At 44.2% G+C, this 26803-nt stretch overlaps 1 protein-coding gene across 3 annotated transcripts in view; it reads left to right on the top strand.

Moving 5' to 3' along the window:
* TMEM132D (transmembrane protein 132D) overlaps positions 1 to 26803 on the top strand; it is an 835610-nt gene that overhangs the window by 181680 nt on the left and 627127 nt on the right. For all 3 annotated transcript variants that reach the window (XM_055237230.2, XM_063615226.1, XM_063615225.1), the window contains exon 2: positions 24355 to 25243. In XM_055237230.2, coding sequence (XP_055093205.1) covers positions 24355 to 25243 — 889 coding nt within the window. The remainder of the gene's footprint in view (positions 1 to 24354; positions 25244 to 26803) is intronic.

The raw sequence follows: 26803 nt of genomic DNA, 5'->3' as shown, positions 1-26803 counted from the left end.
GGACATCTTGGTAGTGGAGGGCAGGCGTTATGCAGCTTGGCACACTTGGAAAAGGAAAACCACATTGTATTTTGTGTCTCTGTCCACCTTTGTCATCAAGGGATGGTAACTCCATTGTGCTGGCTCCTGGCATGGACAGAACTGACCGCAGCTTCAATGAAAGGACTACTTTGAGAGACGAGATGTTGACAGGATTAAAGAAGATAAGAAGGACTGTGAGGTGTCCAGATACCAGCAACAAGGGGGGCTGTTATCAGTCCTGTGAACAAAGGTGGGGACAAGGTCAAGGAGCTGCATCACAGACCCCAGTGAGGACAGAGCCATGGAGGAAGGACTGTTGGCAGCAGCTGAGATTTCTGGGGTCTGCAATGGTGGCCAAAACCTCAGGAGGGGGGAGAAATATCCGACCTCTTTGTCCCCTTGTCCTGTGACAGCCTGCTGGTTCCTCTCATTGGCCAAACCCAACCGGAAGCCAGAGAGCAAAGGGCCTGGGTGATGCATCAATAGAGGATGGCTTCCAGGGCAGAGGAGGGGCAGAGAGAGTGTCTGCATGGATGGACAAAGTGACCAACATGGTCACTGAAAACCAGTCCGAGAACGCAGAGGTACTAAAGAGCTGGCTGCTATTGTCTAGACAAAATGCCGAGCTTCTCCATCTTCTGTTAAATGAAAGATTAGCGAATGTCGGGGAAGCATTAAAAACATATTAGCACGAAACTGTAACATTCTCCCAAACTTAAACAGAGTGATGGAAAAGTAATTGAAAAGGGATTTTTATTTCCTACCAGTCCATGTTAAGCCGTTTCCAGAGACCACTTAAATTCATCTCACTTACCTGGCACAGAGGGTCATTGGAAATAGCCAGGATTGGCCGGGCACAGTGCCTCACACCTGTAATCCCAGCACTTTGGGAGGTTGAGGTGGGTGGATCACTTGAGGTCAGGAGTTCAAGACCAGCCTATCCAACATGGTGAAACCCCATCTCTACTAAAAATACAAAAAAAAATAGCTGGATGTGGTGGCACATGCCTGTAGTCTCAGATACTTGGGAGGCTGAGGCAGGAGAATCTCTTGAATCTGAGAGGCAGAGGTTACAGTGAACTGAGATCACACCACTGCACTTCAGGCTGGGTGACAGAGCAAGACCCCGTCTCAATAGAAAAAGGAGCCAGGATTGATGAAAACAACCAGGAATATGGTCATCACTCCAGTTCTCAGCAGGACCATGATTCACAGAGCCACAGTCCTCACCCTGGGGACCCAGCAGGTTTGACCTTGAGAAAGACTGACTGAGCCTAGATAGAAGCCAGTTACACTGAACACAACTGGGAGAAGCAGCTTAGGTCTGTGTTCTGGTGTCCAGAATCCCAATCCAGAGACAGAGGACTAGGCCTTTCCCTGATCTCCAAGAAGATATTCGGTGTTCTTTGCCTTCTGCCATCTTAGAATTCCAGCGCTGGGGTTCGATTTGGAAGAGCCATGGGAATTTCACACCGATGTGACGGGGGCTTGCAGCAGGCCCAGGTTGGTGTGGCACCAGCTGGGGGAAGAGTGACAGGCAGTCGGCATTTCGACTTGTACCGGAGGCACAGCCACGAGCCAGTGGCTCCCTTGGCCCGACCCGGATGGGTTCTGACAACTGATTGTGCGTCTGCAGCAGCCTGCACTTCAGGAGCCCACAGTTTCTCATTGGAAAGGAGGAGTTAGGACACTAATGGCTTATTGATATGGGAGAGGGGAAAACTGATAAGATTAGTGACAGGAAAAGCAGCGTGGGATCTAAGTAGGTCTTCCGTCCTGTGAGCTCTTGGGCAGTCCACCTCCACACCCACCATAAAGCTGGCCCCAGCAGCGAGGCAGGGAACTGCAAAATGACTGAAATTAAGTTTACTCCATGCTGCAGGATTAAAATTTACATGGGCAATTAAGTTGTGGTTATAGACAAATTAAGAAGATTGGGTTTCCTGGAACCCACATCTGAGAAGTAGGCTTTATACCTTCTGCCTAGGAGGTGTGGCTGACTGGCTGGCGATGGGCGGGAAAGCCTGCTCAGAAGCTGACTGGTCGGATGTGCTCCCTAATGGGATGGATTTGCTGGGGTCGGTTCTCTGGGATTAGACCCATGGGTGATACCCCCAGGACTCTGTTCTGAGGGTCCGTACATGCAGGATCCACATGGGGCAGAGCTTCTGCATGTCTGCCTCCCATGCCCCTATGGTCATCTGTCATTGAAGCCCCCAGCAGGCAGTCCTGGACCCCAGGTTCTCAGAGGAGATCAACAGGAAGGCTCAGGGAGAGGACGGGCTTGGTGAGGCCGCTCACCTAGGGTGCCAGCAGCACATCCTCTGCCCACTGGCCCCTCCCAGGTGACCCCGGGAGCTAGTTTCAAGGATCTGCTAGCGTTGGTGAACCTTCCCCCTTCTGGGCAGGAGCATAATTAGGTTTTTGTTTGTATCACCACAACGTGGGTATTTCTGGGCACCAAGAGAAAGACCCTGTTACGTCATCCCACCCTTCTTTTGTATCCCATAAAATTCAGCACAAAGCACATCCAGATAGGAGACCCTCTGGTGGTTGGATTCCTTGGTGGACAGGCAGTCCTGGGCGTGGATCTGATGACTTGGTGATGAGAGGGAACACCAGGCCAGCCTCCTGAAGTCACAAGTGGGTATCCTTTGCAACGGTACAAGTAGGATGAAAACACACGTGCCCACCTTCCCTGATGGCCCCGTGTCCCTGAACTCTACCACTTTACTTATCTGTCACCCTCAAAAACCCCTCCCCAATACCTATCCTAACTGAATGCCAATGTCCAGCTCAAATGCCATGTCCTCAGGGGACTTCTCTGCACCTGTGGTCCCTCCACACGCAGATGTGGCCCCATCTTCCCCTGCAGTGATTCCTCACCTCTGAAGCCATGACCTGACTGTCAGCTCCTGGAGGGCGGTGCCCATGGTGTAGAATACCTTTCTACCTCCTTCAGCTGGGTAGACTGCCTTCCCTCAGGCTGCGAGGCCACTCAGTTCATCTCTGTGAGATGGGTTGATTATTGATTTATAGGTGATCGATGATTATTGATTATCAATATGTTGATTATCACCTCTGTGGAATCCCAGATCTAGAAGTGAGAAAGCATCACAGAGCTTTGTTAAGCAGATTCTCTCTGTTCATTGCTGGCAGAAATTCGGAGAGGATGACTGGGGAGGTGTGTCTGCAGTGGCGGTCTACTGTAGGAGGCACATCTGCAGCCCTCTTTCTGTAAACCGGATTGTGCCAACGCCTCCCTAGACAGCACAGCCACGGCACTGTCATCATTTCAGAGCAAGCATAGGTAACCTCTGTATCTTAACATTCACAAAATGATGAACAGGTCTGCCTTTGAAAGTAATTCAGTCAGAAGCATTTTTCAACTTTTTAAGACTTTGGCAAATTGTTGGCATTACTTAATACTCATTTTTTTTCCAGTATTTACTGAAGAAAATGCTCTAACCAAGCAATACTGGGCGGGTTCTAGAATCCTTAAGTGAGTGAGTGCAAATGTTGAATATTTAGGAATCAGTCAGAATGGGGATGTTCTGCCTCTCCATGAATTTCTCACGTAATGGCTGAAAGGTAGAGTGTAGAAGAAAACACATTTTCTGGTCCATCTGTGAGTTACTAGGAATGTTGCTGTGTCACTCCAATATTTTATTTTAGTTTAGAACTTTGTTGTAAAAGACACCATTCCTGTGTGCAAGGTTTTATTTAGTGTTTGGAAACCACGTTTCGAAATAATGGCGTATTGCACATCTGACATGAATCCCTTCCACATTTAGGGCAACTCCAAGACTTGGTTCTGTCAGAACGTTTACTGTATTCTTGATCTTGAGTCTTTAATGGCCCACTTGAGATTTTTATTTTAAGGCGGAATAAGGCACCCAGATCACTCATTATAAAATTTGAATGGCAAATTCCAGCCGTTAAATAGCTTTGAAGAAGTCAGTAAACAAACAAGTAAGCCACAAAAGCCCTATTTTTAAGAGACTCTCATAAGCTTCGAACCAGATATTTCCTCTGTCAGGGTGAAATAAACTTGTCACAGAGAGGCACAACATTTAATCAAAAGTTTAAGGTGATGATGGTTACCGTCTAAAGCAAATACTTCGCTGTGGAGCTGAAAGCTCTGAAATAGGCACTTTCTGGTTGAATAACTAATTTACTGACTCATTTTCCAAGTGTCTCAGCTACCTGATATTTATGGAATTCAGCACTTACAGAAGTGTTTTCCATATGGGAAACGACTGGCCATTTCTCAAGGCCAGAAATGTGTCCCGCGTGATTCAGTGTCTCCCTGGAAAAATAAACAGGGTTTTCCTGCATCTGTCGCTCATATGAATTCAGAACTTTCTAGACAGGAGCTACTGAAAGATAAATCATTTTGTTATTGTGCTGTGCAAGCACAGTATGCCTCTAGTTCTGTTGTATTTAGATTCTAGAATATTTTTTTTCCATTCAAAGAAATGTATTTTTATATTATTGAGCTGAATTGGATGTAACAATTTTCACCTCTTTATTTCTTAGGTTACCTCTGAAGTATGCAGGCAGCTCTAGGTGGGTTTTTTTGTTTTGTTTTGTTTTTTTGAGACAGGGTCTCACTCTGTCACCCAGGCTGTAGTGTAGTCGTGTGATCTCGGCTCACCGCAACCTCCACCTCCTGGGCTCAAGTGATTGTCCCACTCAGCCCCCCAAGTAGCTGGGACTACAGGTACTGGAATGCGCCACCATACCCAGCTTTTTTTCTAATTGTTTTTTTCATTTTTTTTTGTAGAGAGGAGGTCTCGCCGTGTTTCCCAGGCTGGTCTCAAACTCTTGGGATCAAGCGATCCGTTTGCCTTGGCTTCCCAGTGTGCTGGGATTACAGGCATGAGCCACCATACCCAGCCCGTGGGTGGCTTTCTTGTTAGGATAGGTGATCATTTCTGAAAATATTAATATTAATAATATACTAACTAAAATGTATTGAGCATCACGTGGAATAACTTGCATAATTCTTCCAACAACTGTGTGAGGCAGCTACTGTTGTTATCCCCATATTATAAATGAAGAAATTGAGGATAAAAATGATTAAATGATTTGCCCAAGCTACACAGCAGGCAAGAGGGAAAGCTGGCAGATGGCTGTGCTGGGTTATCACTTGTTTAACCTATCAAATGAGGATAATAAAACACCACAGTATTACGGTGAGCACTGAATAACATCATAAATCGAAGTGTCTGACATTTGCAGAAACACAGGAAATACCGCTTTCTTCCTTTTTCTCCCCACTTCCTCCATAAAAGAGCTTCATAAGTAAACCGATTTCCAAAAAGACCAAAATATAAGCTTGTGAAGCTACATCAGAAAGAATAAAATAAGGACAACTGGCCAGTAAAGGTTTTATTGACTTGAACTGGGAAGAAAGCGTTCACGGTAACATGGGCACCAGACGTGAATGTTTTGTTAGGCGTCAGCTCGTTCCTCCGTGTCCTCTGGGGAGCCCCCTTCACCCTCCCCTCCCCTTCGGTCCAGGGATATGGACGAGACTGAGTCCATCCCCAGGGTCAGGTGGGCATGTGACCCAGCCTGGGTGACTCAGCCTGGCCACTTTGCCTATTCCATCTCCCTGACCACTGCAATTGGCTTAATGATGCGCACAGGACCCAGTTTGGGTTAATGATCATCAGCCCCCAGATCTGAATCTCTTAAGGGAAAGAAGGCTCCATTTTCACTGGACTTGTCCTTGGCAGGGGCAGGGGATCAACCTGGAGCTGCTCAGGGGCCCTAGCAGGAGTGAGCTACCCTCATAAGAGATCCATTGATTTTGAAGGAAATCTCTGCAGCTAACACGCAACACATCTTCGTGTTGATTAGCAATAATTGTCCTTGTAGCCAGGCCAGTGCAGTCTTGTGGCAACCAGCATGGCTCACTGACCGGAATGTAGACTGACCTTCAGCTCCACCGGCACAAAGCGCACTTGAGACATTCACAACTTGAACAACCGTACATGACAGCCCTGTGAGGGCCACAAGAGATGGCATTGCTAGAGTTCTTGGATCCTAAGTTTTGATACCTCTGGGTCTTTTAGATTTTGATAAAACCTAAAATTTTATTAAATGTTTTATTAAATATGTTAACTATTTTATTAACTATCTTAATTTAGTAAAATATTAAAATTTAAAAAATTATTTTTCCAGGGAGACATTGAATCACACTGGACACATTTCTGTGGGCCTCATATTCTGTGTTTCTCATATTCTGTGTTTCCCATATGGAAATATCTATTAAATATTTTATCAAAACATGATTTTATTCAATATATTAAATATTTTATTAATGTTAAATATTTTTATTAATTTTATTAAATAAAATTTTATTAAATAAATTTCTAATTTTTAAATTGCTTAGATTTTCTGCCAGTTTTTACCCCCAAAAAGGCAAATGAGAAAGCAACATTTATGAAATACTTGGAATGTCATTTCTGTGTAACTTCAGTGCAGACTTTTAAAGAGACACAAGAAGAATCCATGTGTCAAATATCACGAGGGCTACAAGGCAATCGATTGGGAAGCACAGAATGACGATGTCACATCACTTAAGAAGCAGAACACACCCTTCTTTTTAGAATGTGGATTAAATTTCTTCATCTGTACACAGAGAAATGGCCTTCCTGGGTTGAGATGGGTGTGCTTCCCTCGCAGGGCTATCATGTACAGTTGTTCAGGTTGTGCATGCCTCAAGTGCGCTTTGTGCTGGTGGAGCTGAAGGCCAGTCTACATTCTGGTCAGGGAGCTGTGCTGGTTGCCATGAGACTGTGCTGGCCTGGGTACAAGGACACTTATTTCTAATCAACATGAAGGTGTGTCGCCTGTTAGCCGCAGGCCTAGCACAACTCCACCTCAGAGTTGGCCTGCACCATTTCTACCTGCAGACGCTAAATGTGTTTCCCCACAAATTCCTATGACCATGAAGATGGGTGCCACTGTTTGTTTATAGTTTTCTTCTAGATTCGTTTTCTATTGGTTCTGTAGCAAATCACCACAAACTTAGTGGTTTAACCCAACACACATTTTTTATCTTACAGCTTTGTAGGTCCCAGCTCCACTCCTACCTCCCTCTTCCACTCTTAACCACACTTGCAGATTTCAGTGAGCCCACCTAGATAATCCAGGATAATCCCCTCGTTTTATTTTCCTGACTGAATCCCATCTGCAAAGTCCCCTTTGCCATGCAAGGTAACTTACCCACAAGTTCCTGGGATTAGGACGTGGACATCTTTGAGGGACGCTTATTCTACCTACCACACCACTCTTAGGAAATCTGGTCAATTATATTAGGATTCATTTTGGTGTTTCTAATTTCCGAGCTAAATTAAGTGCACCTTGTAGCTTGGCTGTGGTTTCTAAAGAGATGCATGCTCTAATGTAACTACTTGTTCAGAGAGAGTTGCCCTGACCCTCACAGGCATTCCCACGTGTTCTCTTGACTTCTGAAGCCCTTTTTACAGGCCGTTTGGTGATGGGAACCTCATTGACCTTTCCAAGGAACTGAGCTAGAGCATGTGCCTGAGCAGATCTGATCGATCATGGGGGACTCCCTTGCATACGGGAGATTGGGCCATTTCCCTGGCAGCATTGTTTTCCTCCTGTCCAAGTTTCATCTCTTTAAAATTGCACTCAAACCACACTTCAGACTGCAAGTCTGAAGCTACTCAGAATAGAAAAGCAGTTCTTGAAATTACCCCAGATTCTGCCTTTCTCTGGAGTTAGGAGACTTTAGGAATAAAAGTGAGATTTAACTACCATTTTCTACCTGGACACCTATTGGTCCAGTTTTTCGGAGAAGGACTTTTGTTTAGGTTGATCGTCCTTAGCCTCCTTCAGTCGCTAGCCTTGTGACCCTCTCTGCGTGACAATGCGTGTGGCCTTAACTGCAGATCCCTGATGTGCCCTGGTGGGTAATTCAGTGACGTTCAGCCATGCCTGGCAGGAGAGAGCTGAGTGAGACTCCTAGCGTCATAGCCTAGGCTTGGATACTTGAAGATGCCACCAGCATCTCCTCTTCCTCTTTGCTAAAAGATGATATTCACAAAAAGGTAAAATCATGAATCTCATATAGATATAAATAAGCATATGTGAACATTGTTATTTAACTCACGAATCTAGGACATCAGGCAGATGTTATAACTTATTCAAAGGAGAAGTCGAAGAGGCACAGATTTCCGTGGAGTAAAGGAACGTTGAATTGCACATGTGCAGGTTGACCCTACTCTATGCAGGTGGGTTATCCCTGTACCAGATAGAAATGATTTGCATCAGTTATCTACAGAGTCTTAACTCCCATACAATCAGAACTGGAAAACGTAGAAAGGTGTGCATCATTTTTCACTGAAGCACAGATTTTTCCTTCATTCTCTCCTGGTAAATAAACTCTCCTCTGAACCACCCGTGAAACGATAGACACCTCTGACCTTTTTCCTGATGCCGAGTTGGCCTTGGACCTCAGCATGAATTTGGCCTGGGGAAGGTAGCTGCTTGGTATCATTTCTGTTGTGTGATTTGTCCCTTCTCTCTCCTCCTGCTCGTGCTCCTCTTCCTCCTCCCCTTACCTTTCTCTCTCTCACATTTGTTCAGGAACTATGGCATATTGATTGCATCCCTCAAAACGACATTGCCCTCAGAAAATGGGGAAGAAAAAAAGTTGTTTTGTGGATTTCTTTAAGCTGTTAAATCCCTAAACAAATTAAACATTAATATAAACCATTTTTAAAAATTATGAGATGTAACACTCTACTAGTTTTAATATAAAGCAGCTTAATGAAGTTCTTTCCCTGCATACTGATTGCCTGATGGGGGTGAGGATGGGGAGCGGCTTACGCGCTGTTAGGCTGGAGACAAGATAAAGTCAGTGCTCTGTGTCCAAACTGCACCCTCCTCACTAGACTTCGTCTTGATGGGCTTTCAGGGAGATTGCGCATCGATGACATTCCCAAGGGCAGGCCTGTGGGCTTCTGACTGTGAGACAGAACTCTGAGTTACTTTCTTCAATGTCTTTTCCTTTATCCATTCATTTCTAAAACTTCTTTCCCAGATTTATTGAGTTATAATTAGCCTCAATAAAATAAAAATTGTATATATTTACAGTGTACAGTGTGATGTTTTAGTATGCACATACACTGTGAAATGTTCCCCAAATCAAGCTATTATTAGGATCTGATACTTTAGCAGATTGCGAGTATATGATACACGTTAGTCTGTCTGCTGTAGTCTCTGTGCTGTACATTAGCGGTCCAGGACTGCTTCCTCCCGCATGGCTGGAAGCTTGTACTGTTTGACCAGCACCTCCTCACTTCCCCACCTGTGTCGTTCAAACCCTGGCCCAGTGTCCATCTGTGCCCTGGCGTTGTCCTGCAGCCCGAATGACAGTCTTGAATGAGGCAATTCAAATCTCTGCTTCCACTGACCCATTAAAGGGGGCTCTGCAGATTTTACTCAAGAAAAAACAATAGAAAATACCATTTCAGATGTGAATAAACTAACCAGGGCATATGGCAGCAGGAGGAAAGGGTTACTTCAGTGGTCGTGGAGCGCTGCTCTGGGGAGGGGCCATTTGTGTTGAGACTGGATGAGATGAAAGAGCTCAAGCTGCAAAGGGCCTGGGGATGGGCACTCCAGGTGCAGGAAACAGCCAGTGCAAAGGCCCTGGGGGCAGGACTGAGCTCACTGCACGTGAGGAAGAGGATGAAGAGTGGTGTGGTTGGAGGGAGGTAGGCAAGGGCAGGATGCCACAGTCAGAGAGAGATGCTTCCTCCCATGTACTTTGTCCATCACCTTACCTGGGGTCCCAAGGGTGCCACTAAATCCATCTGTGTTCTCTCTCTTAAGTTTCGAGGTGAGTTTCTAGACCTAGGAATGCAGTAGGACTTGATTCTCAAAGCAAGGTCACTGGACCAGCCACATCAGCCTCACTTGTTAGAATGCAAATTCTTGAGTTCCACCCAAACCTGCTGAACAGAAGCTCTGGGGGTGGGGCCCAGCCACAGCAAGCCTGCTGGGCACGTGAGTCACATGTAGCCCAATGTCTGAGAAGCACTGAGCTCAGTGGAGACCAGAAGGTTTTTGTCTCTGTGTTTGTTTCTTTGCAATCTCACAGATGGTGGCTGGGACTCACACACCTGCCTCTCACCCACGGTTACCAGCAGAGTTCATCAGTGCAGCTGTGAAATCTGCAGGTAAAAGCTCAAGCAAGACACACAAGGTGAGGAGGAGACCAAAGCTGCTCATCAGATTGTCCGCTGTGTCTGGCTGGTTATGGTTTAAGAAAAAAAAGTTGCCTTGAATTTATTTTCCCTCCTTCTTCCCAAAACACCCAGAGCTCCTTTGCATACATTACTTGAGGTAATCTTGCAATTTTTATTTAAAAAAAAAAATCTGAGATCAGAGAGACCTACATTTAAGCAACAAAAACATTCTTCTGCAAATGGATTTTTATGTATTTGCACAGTCAGGTATCCATGTTTACATACTACTCTGTACAGAAATTGGCTTGAACAGTGTTTCGCACACTGGAGCACATATCAGACTCTTGGGATATTGTTAAAGCAAATATTTTGGAGGTTGGACCCCTAGAGCATCTGAATCAGTGGGTCTGGGGAAGGGCCTAAGAATGTGCATCCTAGCGCGTTCCCAGGTGCTGCTGCTACTCCTGTGAAGACCACACACGAGGATCTCGTGGCTTGAACATAGTTCCCCAAAATAGGACTTTGTCCTAAAGTCAGGATTAGGCTCAGCTGTGAGTGACGAGGCTGCTAAATAACAGTGGAAATCTTAGTAGAAATTCCTTCTCTCACATAAGCATCCAGGCTCCCATGATGGCACTAAGGTCACTTGGGTTTGCAGCCCCTTTCTGTCTTACCACTCTTCTTTTCTCAACATAAGGCTCCCTCCTCAAAGTCTGAGATGTTCCTTCTGGCTGCAGCTGTCCAGTCTGCTTCCTACACAGCAGGAAGGAAGAAAGTGAAGGAGAGGGCACAGCCCACAGCTACCCTACCCAGTCGCTTTTCAGACATTCCACACACCATGCTGCCCATGTCCCATTGACTAGAGACGTCCAATATGGTAGCCACTGGTCATATGTGGCTCTTCAAATTCAAGCTTGAATTAATTGAAATTTAAAAGTCAGTTTCTTGGTAGCGCCAGCCGTATTTTCAGTGCCCAGTAACCACTGGTGATGTGTGGCCATTCCACTGCACTGCACAAAGACATTTCAGGAGTGTGGCAAGCTCCACCAGGCGGTGATTGAGGTGGCCACTCCCACCTGCAAGGGAGACTTGGAAATGTAGCTCTTCCCCTAATTAAAACTTGAGTTCTGTTGTTAAAAAGAAAGATGAAGGTCGGGCGCGGTGGCTCACGCCTGTAATCCCAGCACTTTGGGAGGCCGAGGCAGGCAGATCACAAGCTCAGGAGATCGAGACCATCCTGGCTAACACGGTGAAACCCCGTCTCTACTAAAAATACAAAAAATTAGCCAGGTACGGAGGTGTGAGCCTGTAATCCCAGCTACCTGGGAGGCTGAGGCAGGAGAATCGCTTGAACCTGGGAGGCAGAGGTTGCAGTGAGCCGAGATCATGCCATTGCACTCCACCCTGGGAGACAGAGTGAGACTCCATCTCAAAAAAATAATAATGACAATAATGATAATAAAATAATAAAGATGAAAACATATTATGGGGAGTAGCTTATCGTTCCTGCCACAGAGCCCTGCCAAGGGTATTTACTAAATGAGAAATAACCTGAGGATGCACTGAAGACTTTCCTAGATGCTTCATGAAGTGGTTTCCAAATCTGGGGTTCGACATTCAGGAAGCCCTCGACCTCTCTCACTTTTAGCACAATCCTGGGACTTTGATACAAAGGATGCTATTAACTTTTACCTGTTATATTCCTATTTTCATTCATTATATACATGGATTTTTTATAATCCTTTATATAATATATAACGTAAATATATAATATATATTTATAATATGAATATGTAATAATCCCACATCCTTTATATAATCCTATCCCTCTTTTTTTTTTTTTTTTTTGAAGACGGAATTTGGAATTTCGCTCTTGTTGCCAAGGCTGGAGTGCAATGGCGTGATCTCGGCTCACTGCAAGCTCCACTTCCCGGGTTGAAGTGATTCTCCTGCCTCAGCCTCCCAAGTAGCTGGGATTACAGGCCTGCACCACCACGCCCGGCTAATTTTTTGTATTTTTAGTAGCGATGGGGTTTCACCATGTTGATCAGATTGGTCTCGAGCTCCTGACCTCAGGTGATCTGCCTGCCATGGCCTCCCAAAGTGCTGGGATTACAGGCATGAGCCACCGTGCCTGGCTATGTAATCCCATCCTTAAACAACCGCCCATTTGAGCAGGCTGAGTGGTTTCCACCTGGAGCCTGATTGATACAGAGCGCTGCTGGGAGTGGAGAGGAGTTCGGATTCTAGATATATTTATGACATAGAGCCGAGAGCTTATGTTGTGGATTGTACATAGATGTGAAAAGCAGAGAGGAGCCATGCATGGCGCCAAGGTTTTGGCATGTGATACTGGAACAATGGAAGTTACATTTTCTGAGCTGGGATAACGGTGAGAAGAGAGGTTTTAGGGGGACCAATGCAAGTGTATTTAGGGGGCCAATGAAGAGTTACGTGTCAAGTTTTGTATGTTTGTGAGATCTCTGAGGGAAGGTGCCGTGAAGCACGAGGGATTTTTTAGTGGAGGTTGAGAAGAGTTCCAGTCTGGAGATGCAAATTGAGTTCTAGAGAGTGGATGTGGTTACCCAGGGAATGCGTGTGGGTAGGGGAGAGGCAGTGTGCGCCCTGAGGCCGAACACGCTCAGGGAATGCGCGTGGGTAGGGGAGAGGCAGTGTGCGCACTGAGGCCGAACACGCCCAGGGAATGCGCGTGGGTAGGGGAGAGGCAGTGTGCGCCCTGAGGCCGAACACGCCCAGGGAATGCGCGTGGGTAGGGGAGAGGCAGTGTGCGCCCTGAGGCCGAACACGCCCAGGGAATGCGCGTGGGTAGGGGAGAGGCAGTGTGCGCCCTGAGGCCGAACACGCTCAGGGAATGCGCGTGGGTAGGGGAGAGGCAGTGTGCGCCCTGAGGCCGAACACGCTCAGGGAATGCGCGTGGGTAGGGGAGAGGCAGTGTGCTCACTGAGGCCGAACACGCCCAGGGAATGCGCGTGGGTAGGGGAGAGGCAGCGTGCGCCCTGAGGCTGAACACAGCCAGGGAATGCGCGTGGGTAGGGGAGAGGCAGCGTGTGCACTGAGGCTGAACACGGCCGGGAAATGCGCGTGGGTAGGGGAGAGGCAGCGTGCGCACTGAGGCTGAATACGCCCAGGGAATGCGCGTGGGTAGGGGAGAGGCAGCGTGTGCACTGAGGCTGAACACGGCCGGGGAATGCGCGTGGGTAGGGGAGAGGCAGCGTGCGCCCTGAGGCTGAACACAGCCAGGGAATGCGCGTGGGTAGGGGAGAGGCAGCGTGCGCACTAAGGCTGAACACACTGACATTGAGAGGAGGAGGCGGCAGGGAAGAATACCAAGGCAGGAAGCCTGAGGGGAGAGGAGCATGGCTGGGGGCTTTCAAGTATTCGCCTCTCTCTGGACCTAGTTTGTCTTACATTCAAGTTTTAAAAGTGATCCTAAGAAAGACACTCCGAAATGCACTTGTTTCCAATAAAATAAATAAAATAAAATAAAATAAATGGGCAAGAGATATTTTGCATGTTTTTCCAATTAAAAATAATCGGCGGGGTGCAGTGCTCACGCCTGTAATCCCAGCAGCTTAGGAGGCCAAGGTGGGTGGATCACCCGAGGTCGGGAGTTCCAGACCAGCCTGGCCAACATGGCAAAACCCCGTCTCTACTAAACATACAAAAAATTAGCCAGGTGTGGTGGCAGGCACCTGTAATCCCAGCTACTTGGGAGGCTGAGGCAGGAGAATCACTTGAACACGGGAGGGGGGAGGTTGCAGTGAGCCGAGATTGCACCATTGCCCTCCAGCCTGGGTGACACAGCAAGATTCTGTCTCAAAAATAAATAAATAAAAATTAATAATGACCATTAGCGATAATGGGAAAATTTAAAGGAAAACACAACACTTAGGAAGAAAATTAACACCCCAAATCCCACCAGGCAGATACAACTATTATTCATGGTTGCTATACTTCTCTTCGGTTTTTCCTTTATGTGGGTATACTGTATACATTTCATTGATTCTGAGACTTTCTTTTCATACGTGCTATCTCTGAAATTAGAATATGTCTTAAAATTTATGGTGTTTTCACATGTCTTTTGTCCTGAAATTATTTGGGATTCAGTTCAGTTGCTAGGGCTGGTCATAAATGTTCATGTCTTCAGCACTTCTATATGTAAATGCTTTTAAAATAAATTTTCTATGAGTATAAAGTAAAAATTCTAAGAGATTACAATTCTTGTGTCATAGCTCAGCCTCTTAGTGGTACATAAAATAATGTTTTACTTTAAAATTAATCAGATCTGAGATTCCATGAAATATTATATACATTTTTTGTGTTATAAGCTAAACATCCTCTTTCTTTTTTCAGTCAATAATAATTTATGTGATATCTGCTTCAGGCCACTAGGTCAAACCTCCCACTGAGAACAAGTAGAAAAGCTGAAGAATACGACAACAAAAAAACATGCATTAAAGGCATTAGAGAGCTTTGGAGGCACACAGGATATTAAAAAGCCAAGACGTCAGGAGGAAGGAGGCACACTCTGGTGAATCCAACATTCTGAAATGTTTTCCTTGGGGAACATTTTGTTTCTACTTCTTTGGTGCGAGGCAAAGAAATTCAGAATCTGAGAAGGTGGTAGTTAAGAGGAAGCTGAACAGAGTTTTTTACAGTCTTATAAGACAAAAATTGTAGTTTATTTTCTACCAAGAAATAGGTTTCCTTGTCTATTCTAATAAATAGTTACATATCCTTTCTTTGGATCTATAGTTTGTAGCTGATTTTTCAACTTTATGGCTGGCACTGTACTCAACATTCTTATAAATTTTTCAGAGTATTTCTGTATTTCCTCACAATAGATTCTTAGATATACAATGAATGGGGCAGAGAGACAGGACATTTCAAGCCTCTTTTAGTTATTGTCAAATCATCTCCCAGAAATTTGACTCTGACCATGATTCTTCTTGAGTTCCATATGAGAGCGTTGCTGTTGTGAAACTTGCAGCAGCGTGGTCCATCGCTATTAAAAAACTCTTGGTCGATTTGTAAGGAAAAAATGTGTCACTCCGAGCTTGGCTTGCCTTTTATTTCTGTCTTGAGAGTCTGGTGTAATACCGCCCGATCTCCACGGTCTCATCTGAGTGGGTCTTCCACACTCACTCTGGAAGTTCTGATACAGTCATTCCCTGTCTAATCTGCATGGTTAGGACATGTGATGTGGTTTTTCAATATCTTATCTATGATGTGCCATCTAGGTATGTGCCGTCTCCTCAACTGTAAATATCTTACCCATGATGTGCCATCTAGGTATGTGCCGTCTCCTCAACTGTAAATATCTTATCCATGATGTGCCATCTAGGTATGTGCCGTCTCCTCAACTGTAAATATCTTATCCATGATGTGCCATCTAGGTATGTGCCGTCTCCTCAACTGTAAATATCTTATCCATGATGTGCCATCTAGGTATGTGCCGTCTCCTCAACTGTAAATATCTTATCCATGATGTGCCACCTAGGTATGTGCCGTCTCCTCAACTGTAAATATCTTATCCATGATGTGCCATCTAGGTATGTGCCGTCTCCTCAACTGTAAATATCTTACCCATGATGTGCCATCTAGGTATGTGCCGTCTCCTCAACTGTAAATATCTTACCCATGATGTGCCATCTAGGTATGTGCCGTCTCAACTGTAAATATCTTACCCATGATGTGCCATCTAGGTATGTGCCGTCTCCTCAACTGTAAATATCTTACCCGTGATGTGCCATCTAGGTATGTGCCGTCTCCTCAACTGTAAATATCTTACCCATGATGTGCCATCTAGGTATGTGCCGTCTCCTCAACTGTAAATATCTTACCCGTGATGTGCCATCTAGGTATGTGCCGTCTCAACTGTAAATATCTTACCCATGATGTGCCATCTAGGTATGTGCCGTCTCCTCAACTGTAAATATCTTATCCATGATGTGCCATCTAGGTATGTGCTGTCTCCTCAACTGTAAAGCTGCAGCACCAGCTCTGCAACAGGAGTGCTTTTCTCCCTAAGTTGGGTTGCCAGATGTAGCAAATAAAAGTACATGGTGTCCCGTAAAATGTGATTTTTAGATAAAAAATAATGTTCTCTGGAATATTGGGGACATACACTACAAAGCATTCATATTTTTTTTCTGGAATTCCTAGTTAAATGAGTGCACTGTGTGTTTTTTACCTGAGCCTCTACCTGGAGTGGACACTTGGCAAGGTCTGGAGACATTTGTGGTGGTGACAGCTGGGCTGGGGGTGGCAGCTGCTGGCACCTAGGCAGAGGTCAGGGAGGCTGATAAGCATTCAGCAAGGCACAGGACGCCCCCACGACCAAGGCTGGTCTTCAGCGGTGCTGAGGTTGAGAATCCCTCACGGAGGGTGCGTGGTTTCCACTTTAATTTCCAGGCTTTGTATTTAGCTGGTGAAGGGTCAGGACTCACAAAGGCTAAATAGGATTAGTGTGTTTGGGAACGTGTCACTCTCCTCTTCCTGTCTCAAGTTGGTCTTCAGCTTATTTGATTGGCTAGATAACTTTTTATCCCCTCATCCTGTTTTCTTTTTCTTTTTTCTGTTTTTGAGATGAGGTCTTGCTCTGTCATCCGAGCTGGAGTGCACTGGTGCGATCTCAGCTCACTGCAATCTCTGCCTCCTGGGTTCAAGCGATTCTCCCACCTCAGCCTCCTGACTAGCTGGGATTACAGGTGCATTCCACTACGCCCAGCTGATCTTTGTGTTTTTAGTAGAGACAGGCTTTCGCCATGTTGGCCAAGATGGTCTCGAACTCTGGACCTCAAGTTATCTGCCTGCCTTGGCCTCCCAAAGTGCTGGGATTACAGGTGTGAGCCACCGCGCCTGGCCCTGTTTTATTTCATACTTACGGTTTTATGAAATTATATGACAGGTATTTCTTTCTTGATATTTAATCAGTCCCCCTCACTCCAGTGCCAGCCTCATGAGGATAGCGATCTGGCTCTTCCTGTTGAATTCTGTTTCCCCTGCACCCAGCACTGCGTCCAGCACAAATATCTGTGTTGGGAATGATACCATGAATTGATAAAGACAGAAATGTATCTTGCTTTTAAGATACCTTCATGGTCTCCAAATATAATGGTGAAGATACTTGTGTACTGTTGAACATATTGACGACATATGTGAGTCAATTGTTTAAAATACAAGAACTTTACTTTTCCAAGAGTATTGGAGACAACTTCAACACATTCTTTTTCTCAGAAACTGACAAAGCAGACAAAAATAAGATATTCTATAGAAAAATTGAGAGTGCAGTTACCAAATAGCCCCTCTCTGCTGCTGTATGTCTTTTAGAATTTCATACCAATCTTTGGATTTTAACTTTTACTTGCTTTCTAGAATTACACAAGCTTTTCCTTTCCCTTCCTTTTTGTTTATTTTATGGAAATTTTTGTATGAGAGACTATATAAATGCATGATTTGTTCATTTTTAACAATCTATTATTATAAATGTATGATTTATTCATTTTTAACAATCTAGCACATATATAGATATATATTATATACATATATATGTATTGTATACATATATATAATACTATTATGTATTATATTACAATGTTATACATATATATAATATATATATATTTTTTTCCTAATGCAACACCTCTTTGATTTAATTCTCAATTTTGTTGTCTTGCATTGTTATTTTCCTACTTCTGTTTTTATTAATACTTCTTTAGAGCTCTTCATTTAGATTTTGTTTTGGGCTTCTCATTTTGTGTGTTTAGTTGATCAATTTTATTTGGTTTAATAATGATACTATTGAAGATTATGAATTTGCTTTTGACTACATCTTTGGCTGCTTCACATATGTTTTGATGGGTAGTAGTATTGCCATTATCAGTAGCTTGTAAATATAGTATAATGGAAAGTTTTATTTTGATTTTGATTCAAGAACTGTTAAGTAGTTGGGTTTCTCCTCCCAAGTAAATAGCAGTGTTTCTATTTTGCTGTTGTTATGAATTTATATTCTAGTGTATATGATCATGGAATATAATTTAAATTATTTCTGTAATTTTTTATTATTATTGTCTCCTTGTAGCCTTATATGTGATTAGTTTATGGGAAGGTCTCATGAACACTTTAAGTGAGGGTATTCTCCATAGAGATTATAATAGCATTAGTTATTTATATCTTCATGTCATTATTTACTTTTCTATACTTCATAAATCAGAGACTGGAAAAGGAGGTATGTCACATTTAAGCAAATTTTAGTTACTATCAATTTATACTTGTAATTTTAAGAGATTTTGTCACATTAATTTGCAGGCTGTATATACTTGCATAAAATATCTACAACTATTTATGCATTGTGAATTGTGTCTTTTATTAAAATTAAGACCTTTAATTCAGTTACTTATTTTTATCTTGAATTCAACTTTTTTCTGTATTAAAGTTGTGACCCCAGTTTTCTTTCTCTGTAGAATATCTATGCCTATTCTTTTTGTTGTTTATTTATTTATTTACGTTTAAAATACCTCAGTCAACTTATTTGAGTTCTCTTGGAGACAATTTCTAGCTTAACTTTTTTTTCTTTTAACTTGTGAGCCAGCTCGAGAGTCTTAGTCTTTTAACGGAATAATCTATGCCACTTACATATGATATCATAAGTAATAAATTTGTTCTGTCATATTTTGTTTTCTATTTTTCTTGTTTGTGCATTCAATAGATTATTCAGTAAACTGTTTCTGTGCTCTCTCCTCAGTTCTTTCCACTAATCTATAAGTATAAAAACCAAAATCTAAGTTATCAGAAAAGTATAGTTGGACATATTTTTATTTGGTTATCATTGACTAAACTAAGCCGTATCTACTGATATCTCTTATGAAGATACAAATTTAGTCCACTATAACTTTCTTTTGTTCTCTAAGTCTATTCACATTTTTAAGTTTATAAATTTTAAATTACTTATAGTGTTTGGATTCTGCATTTTTTATTACTATTTTCAATGTGTGGGGCTTTGCCTGTATTTGAAGCTCTCTATCTGAATGTATTCTACATGTAAATGTGTTCAGTGCTCATCTGGTTCTCATTTAACATGATTTTCCTATTCTTGAGTACTGCACTTTGATTAACCTTCTGGTGTCCCGGATAATATGCTTCAGTGATCTTTTCAGCAGCGGAAGATATGGTATACATTTGTTTCTTTCTGTTGCCCTCACAATTACCAGAAAAATCCTCAGGGCAAATAATTGTTCAATTAGACAATTGTTCAGTTAGAACATCCTTCATCATATTTCTTTGAATATTTATCATTATTTTTTAATATCTAATTTTGTACAGTGAATGCAAATGAAGACAATCTGATTTTTTTTTAGTTTTTAAAATTTTACTTTTAAATAAATGCTTATAGAGTTACTTTTTACCCTTGATGCGACTGTGTCTTTTACAAATACCTAAAAGGTGGTGTTTTCGGATTTCTCTGGAATCAGTGAAATATAATGATCTACTTCGAATATGTATATGTACATAAACCCAGGAATGTTTTCTTTTCTTTTTTTGCCTTTTAATGCTGCTGCTTTTGCATTTTCCTGCTGTCTTCAGTAGGAGCTCCATCATCTGAATATTAAACCTCTAATGTGCGTCTCACGTGGTTACAGCCTCTAACTGATCATTTCCATTTCTTTGCCTTTTCTATTTAGCTGTAGGGAAAGCTTCAAAAGCTCCCTTTCTCATATGATAAATTCAATTTTCTGCATTTTTCAAATCTGTGTTATTGCATCTGAAACCATTTTAAATTCCTTGCTTTTAATACTGCAGGATCTTCTTCCGTCTCAGTCTTATTTCATTACAAAACAACAAAGGCTCTGCTTTTCTTCATGATTGTGAGCTCCAAAGTCATTTTGTATAAAACGTACTTCAATATTCTTTGGTAAATACTCTTCAAAGGTATGTTATTCCTCTACTTCTTGAATGTCTTTCTGAATTTCCTTTGTTACTCTGCAGCTTTTATTGGTAGTTCCTGTTCTCCTTCTGTTTTTGCTTATTTACATATCCTTCACCGGGGGCAGCCTTGTTTGCATTGGCGTTGCATGTTACCATATGACCCGGCATCCCCGGGGGGACGGTGAGGATGCTCCGGCGTGTTGACGTGCCCAGCGGGGGAGATCCCTTGGTCCAAGGTGCCTTTCGTGAGTTGGGTGAAGGGGCCGCATGGGCACTGGTTTCCTGTAAGTGGTTTTAGGTTTGGACTCATTCCAGGAGCACAGTGTGGCTATGTCAGACCTCCTGCCCCCATCACTGTCTCTGTTAGGGAAGAACAACGTCAGCAAGACGCCTTGATGTTTTAGGGCTTTCTGTGCAGCACAGTGCCCCCTACGCTTGGGTCTCTGATTCAGCTGATGGCAAATCTGGTTGGCTCCCAGCACTGGGAATATTGTCAGGTGCGGGAGCACCTACATGGCCCATGGCCTTTGCTCTTTCAGATATCAGGGTAGATTTGTCAGCTGCCTAGATATCAGATATCTTACAGATATCCACTCAGCTGACAACTATTTTCTTTCTATGACAATACCATGCTGAGGATTGCCAGATTTGGGAAATAAAACACAAGATGCCAAGCTACATTTGAATTTCAGAAAAACACCATTTAAAAATATTTATTTTTAATTATAAGCATGCCTTATGGAATATTTCTATTTACTGGAAGTCAAAACATAATTAGGTGTTTGCGTTTTATCTGGCTGCCCTAATCATTCTGTTTTCTGTGTGAGGTATTTGAGTCCCTTGTGAGTCCCAGTAATTCTTGCAGTCCACGGCATGCAGGTTGTACCTAATTTTCTGCATGGATGTAGATTTTTTTTTTTTTTTTTTTTTTGCCTATTACCATATTCGATTAGTTATTGCTTTTGAGTCCACATAGGGGAAAATTGAGAGTCTTGTGCTCAAATTGCCTCCTTCCCATGTTTTTTAAAAAAGTATTATTCAGGGAAAAATGATCCTTTCAAAAATGTTAAAATTAATACAAAATCTCTCCCAGACCACTGAGTTGCTTCAAGACGTGAACATGTCACTCTCCCTCAAGTAAGAATGACAGCCATGGAGCCCAATCAAAAAGGAATTTTTGTCCTTAGCGAATGATTAACTGAGATTTACTGTGTAGAGCTTCTTCGTAATTTAACACTTTGCTAATTTTTATGTTAAATAAAAATCGTGTCCTTTAGTGATGGTAACCACTCCTATAAGGATGAGAGGATAATGAGTTTTACTTTGTGCATTCTGTGCATCGTGGACCATAATTGGCATTATTTTTGTAGTATTAGTTAAAAAAAAAAAAAAGAAGTGACACTAGCTTTAGGTCAAAATGGAGCAATTTTAAGCAATAAACATTTAGGTCAGATACCAGGCAAAATGACCAATAGACCATTTGTGGAATAAAGCTAAGAAGTTACTTCCCTTCAAATGATGTTCACGGTGACCCCTGATTGCCTTATTGCTTTCCTGAATAAAATCAGAGGACCCAGTGTCATTGCCCTTGGAATGTGTAATTAGCTGCACAATTAGGTTTCATGTCCTCAAGTAGTTGGGGTCAGATGTTCAACAGGGAAGTTCACGGAGTCTTGGTGTCTGGCATTAACGTTTAACCATCTGTAATTTGGTTGTCTGGCTTTGGCTGTTTCTAGCACGAATGGCAAAAGAGTGCTGAGGCAGCTCAAGGTACTTGTTCTGAGTGGTGCCAAGATGTGTTTTTAACAACAGGGGACACTGTATCAATTGATGTAGGTCTTACAAGAGTCTCATTACACAGAGAGGCCCATCTGCCTTAGTCCCATATCACCAGGATTACACAGAGCTCTTAGTGGGATAAAAGGATCCAGGATTCTGATTACAGTGATGGAAGCGAAGAGGACAGTGAATAACGGTGTAAAAACAGAATCTGCTCTTTGTCACATAAAAAACATAGTCCACTTGTTGATTCATTCATTCACGTGTTTATCAAATATTTATTGAGAACTGACATTTACCAGGCACTCTCTTAAAGACTGTGAATACAGCGGAGAAAAAAGCCCTGCCTGTCATTTCTGCTCCCTGGCATATCACACACTGCACTGCATAGAGAATTACAGCAAAGCATAAACGTGTTTTGATGCAGGAAGTTGGGGATGCTACAGAAAAACCCAGATGGAGACCATAAGCCAGAGTCATACAGTAAAGGAAAGGATCCCAGCAAGGTGACTTTGAGAATGCAGCCAGAGAGGTCACAGAACTGTGGCTAGGCAAATGAGAAGAGGGTACCCAGAGAGGGGATGAAATATTCTGTCTCTTCTTGTTTTTACTATAACTCACATGTGAAGATACAAGTTTAGAGAGAAAATCAGGAGTTATTTCCATAAAGTTAAAACATGTCATCTTTTTAAGGCATGGAGTCCCTTTTTATGTCTATGATATTTTGATTTTTGAAAACAATCCATATTTATGACATTGAACCCTAGGAAATTGTCCTTTGGGTGGATGCAGACTGCTCGCTTATAAGCAGTCTCAAATGATTCAACCCAAGACAAGCCTTCGTTGTTTATATGGAAGCTCAGCCCGCTCTGAGTTTGGTCATGCCGTTGATTGGAGAGATTTTTTCGTCCAGGGCTTTCTGTAAACTCAGTTTGAATACATGCGTTGAACTTCTTGTCTAGAAGTTGAATTGGATGCAGCCTGACACCCTGTGGTATCACAGCTGGGCTGAGGCTACAGTGCTCCAGTCAGCTGCCTCGTGCTACCAATGGGTCCACGGGAAGCAACGAGGGTCAGTGACCTGCTCATTGTCTCGCAAAGCCAGGAGGAGGACCCCTGCCTCCGAGCTCTTGGCTCTCTCAGCTGCTGGCAGATGACTGCCAAGAAGGGTCCTGACTCGGGTAGGCTTCATGCTTCCAAATGTGTGTTTACGTGGGCCTTTGAGAAAGGTGGCGCCATGAGTGTCCGAGTAATCAAAGATAATGACATGGTGACTGATGAGAAGGGCTTCAGCGTAACTTTTGTGGAGCTTTGCCTAGAAAGTCAGTGTTCCCAGCCAATAGTTTACATTTCTGAAACTCCTTAAATTGGTTCTTTGGATTATGCAATTGCTCTGCCTGCATTTGTTTTTTACAGAATGTAAGGCAACTTGTAAAAATAACATTTTGGATTTTTCTCCCCTTGAGGGAGAGATACGTTCAGTGCGGAAAAATGAACAATGGATTTTGCTCGTTGGTGATAACGTAGTGTCCACAGGATGTGGCTGGGATGGAAGCGAGGTGCTGCCCTTCCCTTGCTTCTTAGGTTCTAGGGTCCAGTGTTTCACAGATGACTTGGAGCATGTGCTTTGTACACCCGGCCCTGACACATTGGTGTTGTGGTCACATCATCTCATCTATTTCTAGAGGTCCCCTCCCAGTATATCCTTCCAAGGTCTTTTCTCTGCATCTCTCCCCTTAACTCCAACTGGGGGTGGGTGTACACTGTCCGTGTGATTTATGATTGTGAATCTGCATCTATTTTTGCCCCAAGTCTGTTAGCATTTCCCATTGGACATGTCCTTAAATGCAGAACGTGCGTATGGGTGGAACACAAAAGAATATGTATCAGGTGGAATGTGGACGTGGCATCAATCCATGTGTTGAGAAAGTCATTCCTGTTTCCATTCTCAAGTCTGTGTTGAGTCAATGGGACGGTGCCTCTCCGTCGATGCTAGCTTGTCTGTGACAGCTTTCTAACAGTTGCTAATCTCTCCTTTTATCAAAAAAAGAGCAAGTCTTTACCATAACCCCATAAAAACACCATTACCACGAGTTGAAATTTTAGAGCTTTTTTTGAATTGTATTTATTTGCATGCTCAACTTTTTTATAGGTTAAATGATATTGGTTTTCTACTTAGGTTGGTGGCATTTATTTCTTCTGAAACAAATCATATGAAGCGAGTAGATTGGATTAAGAGGTTTGGGTAAGGAATTGCATAATTGGCATGAAGACCGGTCCTCTGTTATCAAGGGGCCCGCAGATGTCTGAAATGCTGGTAACAGGACCTTAGCATTACTAACACCTGCGCTGTGATTCCCTCCCCCAACAGTGACGGAAGGTCGAGGGATCCTTGAGAGCATTCAGAGGTTTTCCTTGCTGCCCACCTACCTCCCCGTGACCTACCACATCAACAACGCGGACGTCTCCTTCTTCCTGAAGGAGGCCAACCAGGATATCATGAGGAACTCCAGCCTGCAGTCCCGGGTGGAGTCATTTCTGATTTACAAATCCAGGAGGCTGCCTGTTCTCAACGCCAGCTACGGGCCTTTCTCCATCGAGCAAGTGGTGCCCCAGGATTTAATGCTACCTTCCAACCCATTTGGATTCACCAACAAATTTTCTCTTAACTGGAAACTAAAAGCCCACATCCTGCGGGACAAAGTCTACCTGAGCCGGCCCAAAGTGCAGGTTCTGTTCCACATCGTGGGCAGAGACTGGGACGACCGCAGCGCCGGGGAGAAGCTGCCCTGCCTGAGGGTCTTTGCTTTCCGAGAGACCAGAGAGGTGCGGGGCAGCTGCCGGCTGAAGGGGGACCTGGGGCTGTGCGTGGCCGAGCTGGGGCTCCTGTCCAGCTGGTTCAGCCCCCCCACGGTGGTCGCCGGGAGGAAGAAGTCCGTGGACCAGCCGGAGGGGACCCCCGTGGAGCTCTACTACACCGTGCACCCAGGGGGTGACAGAGGGGACTGCGTCAGGGAGGATGCGAGGAAAAGCAGCGGGATCCGGACAGGCCACGGTGACATCGATGAGTCCGGGCCCCCCTTGCAGAGGATCGGGAGCGTCTTCCTTTATCAGACACACAGGAAACCTTCCCTGAGAGAACTGCGTCTGGACAGCAGCGTGGCCATCCACTACATACCAAAGACCGTGAGGAAGGGGGACGTGCTGACTTTCCCTGTTTCCATCTCCAGAAATTCCACTGAAGATCGCTTCACATTGAGGTGAGTCGTTTCCCGATGTCTGTCTGTACCCGCCCGTCGATCAGGTGGTGTTTTGGAGAAGCTGTTTGACCAGAAAAGCTGTGTTACCGCTCCCCGAAGTAGGGCGGGCCTACTTCCCATTTTTACAGACTCCACCTGCACCGTAGAATACAGAGACCAGTCTGATCTTTCCGGGTTGGCAATTTGGTTGTGAGAATATTCGTCTTAATAGATTTTCCAAGCCATCGATAGGGCAGCCAGGGGGCTGCTGATGGTACGCCTTTTCCCTTAGCTTAGGGTATTATCAGCAAGTTTTGGGAATGCTAAAATTATCCAAGAAGCCTTTTCAAAATTGGAGAGTTAAATGCCTCACAGCTGAAATGAGACTGCAAATGAAATGGCAACAGTTGTCAGAAAGGACAGGGAACACGGTTTTGCCAACTCAAAATCTATTCCAGATATGTGAGTTCTAAGTATAATATGGTACCAACCTCAAAGTTATCATTTTGTTTCTCCCTGGAAATAGAACTTAGTGTTCAAAAAAATAAATGAGCATAATGTGTGAAGAATATACAGTAGAATTTGTTGAGTTTCTTATATAAGAATATACCAAAGATAAGACATTGAAAATAAGCTCTGTGTACTTTAGAATAAATATGGGCTGGTTTTCACTTTGGAATATAATGTATGAGAGAGGCTACTTGTCTAGGCTTGTTTGTATTTTCATTATATAGTTTTAGTTTTATTTTCAACACAGGCAAGTTTGATTATAACAGCTGTTTAGTAGAAACGTTTTTGGGGTTATTAAAAATGTCCTAGCACTGCTACATAACTCAACAATTTGACCTGATGTGCAATGTAATAAAATGTGTGTTATGGCTCCTGAAATTAGGAGTGTAACTGTATGTAAGACATATTTCATATGTGGGCTTATAAACTTCATCCAATAATAACCAGCTGTCTTTCCCCCTTGATAGGGGATTTATGGCTGCTTTTTCTAGCTTTTCTTTTCTTCTTTCTATTCTTTTCTTTCTCCCTCTCTCTCCCTCTCTCTTTCTCCCTCCCCCTCCCCTCTCCCCTCCCCTCTCCCCTCCCCTCTCCCCTCCCCTCTCCCCTCCCCTCTCCCCTCCCCCCTCCCCTCCCCTCCCCTCTCCCCTCCCCCCTCCCCTCCCCTCCCCTCTCCCCTCCCCTCCCCTCCCCTCTCCCCTCCCCTCCCCTCTCCTCCCCTCCCCTCTCCTCCCCTCCCCTCCTCTCCCCTCCCCTCCCCTCCCCTCTCCTCCCCTCCCCTCCTCTCCCCTCCCCTCCCCTCCCCTCTCCTCCCCTCCCCTCTCCTCCCCTCCCCTCTCCCCTCTCCTCCCCTCCCCCCTTCTCCCCTCCCCTCTCCCCTCCCCCCTCCCCTCTCCCCTCCCCCCTCCCCTCTCCCCTCCCCCCTCCCCCCTCCCCTCTCCCCTCCCCCCTCCCCTCTCCCCTCCCCCCTACCCCCTCCCCTCTCCCCTCCCCCCTCCCCTCCCCTCCCCTCCCCTCCCCTCCCCTCCCCCCTCCCCCCTCCCCTCTCCCCTCCCCTCCCCTCCCCTCCCCCCT

This window comes from Symphalangus syndactylus, chromosome 13 (assembly GCF_028878055.3).
Source record: "Symphalangus syndactylus isolate Jambi chromosome 13, NHGRI_mSymSyn1-v2.1_pri, whole genome shotgun sequence".
NCBI lineage: Eukaryota > Metazoa > Chordata > Mammalia > Primates > Hylobatidae > Symphalangus > Symphalangus syndactylus.
This window is presented reverse-complemented; position numbering and strand designations above follow the sequence as displayed.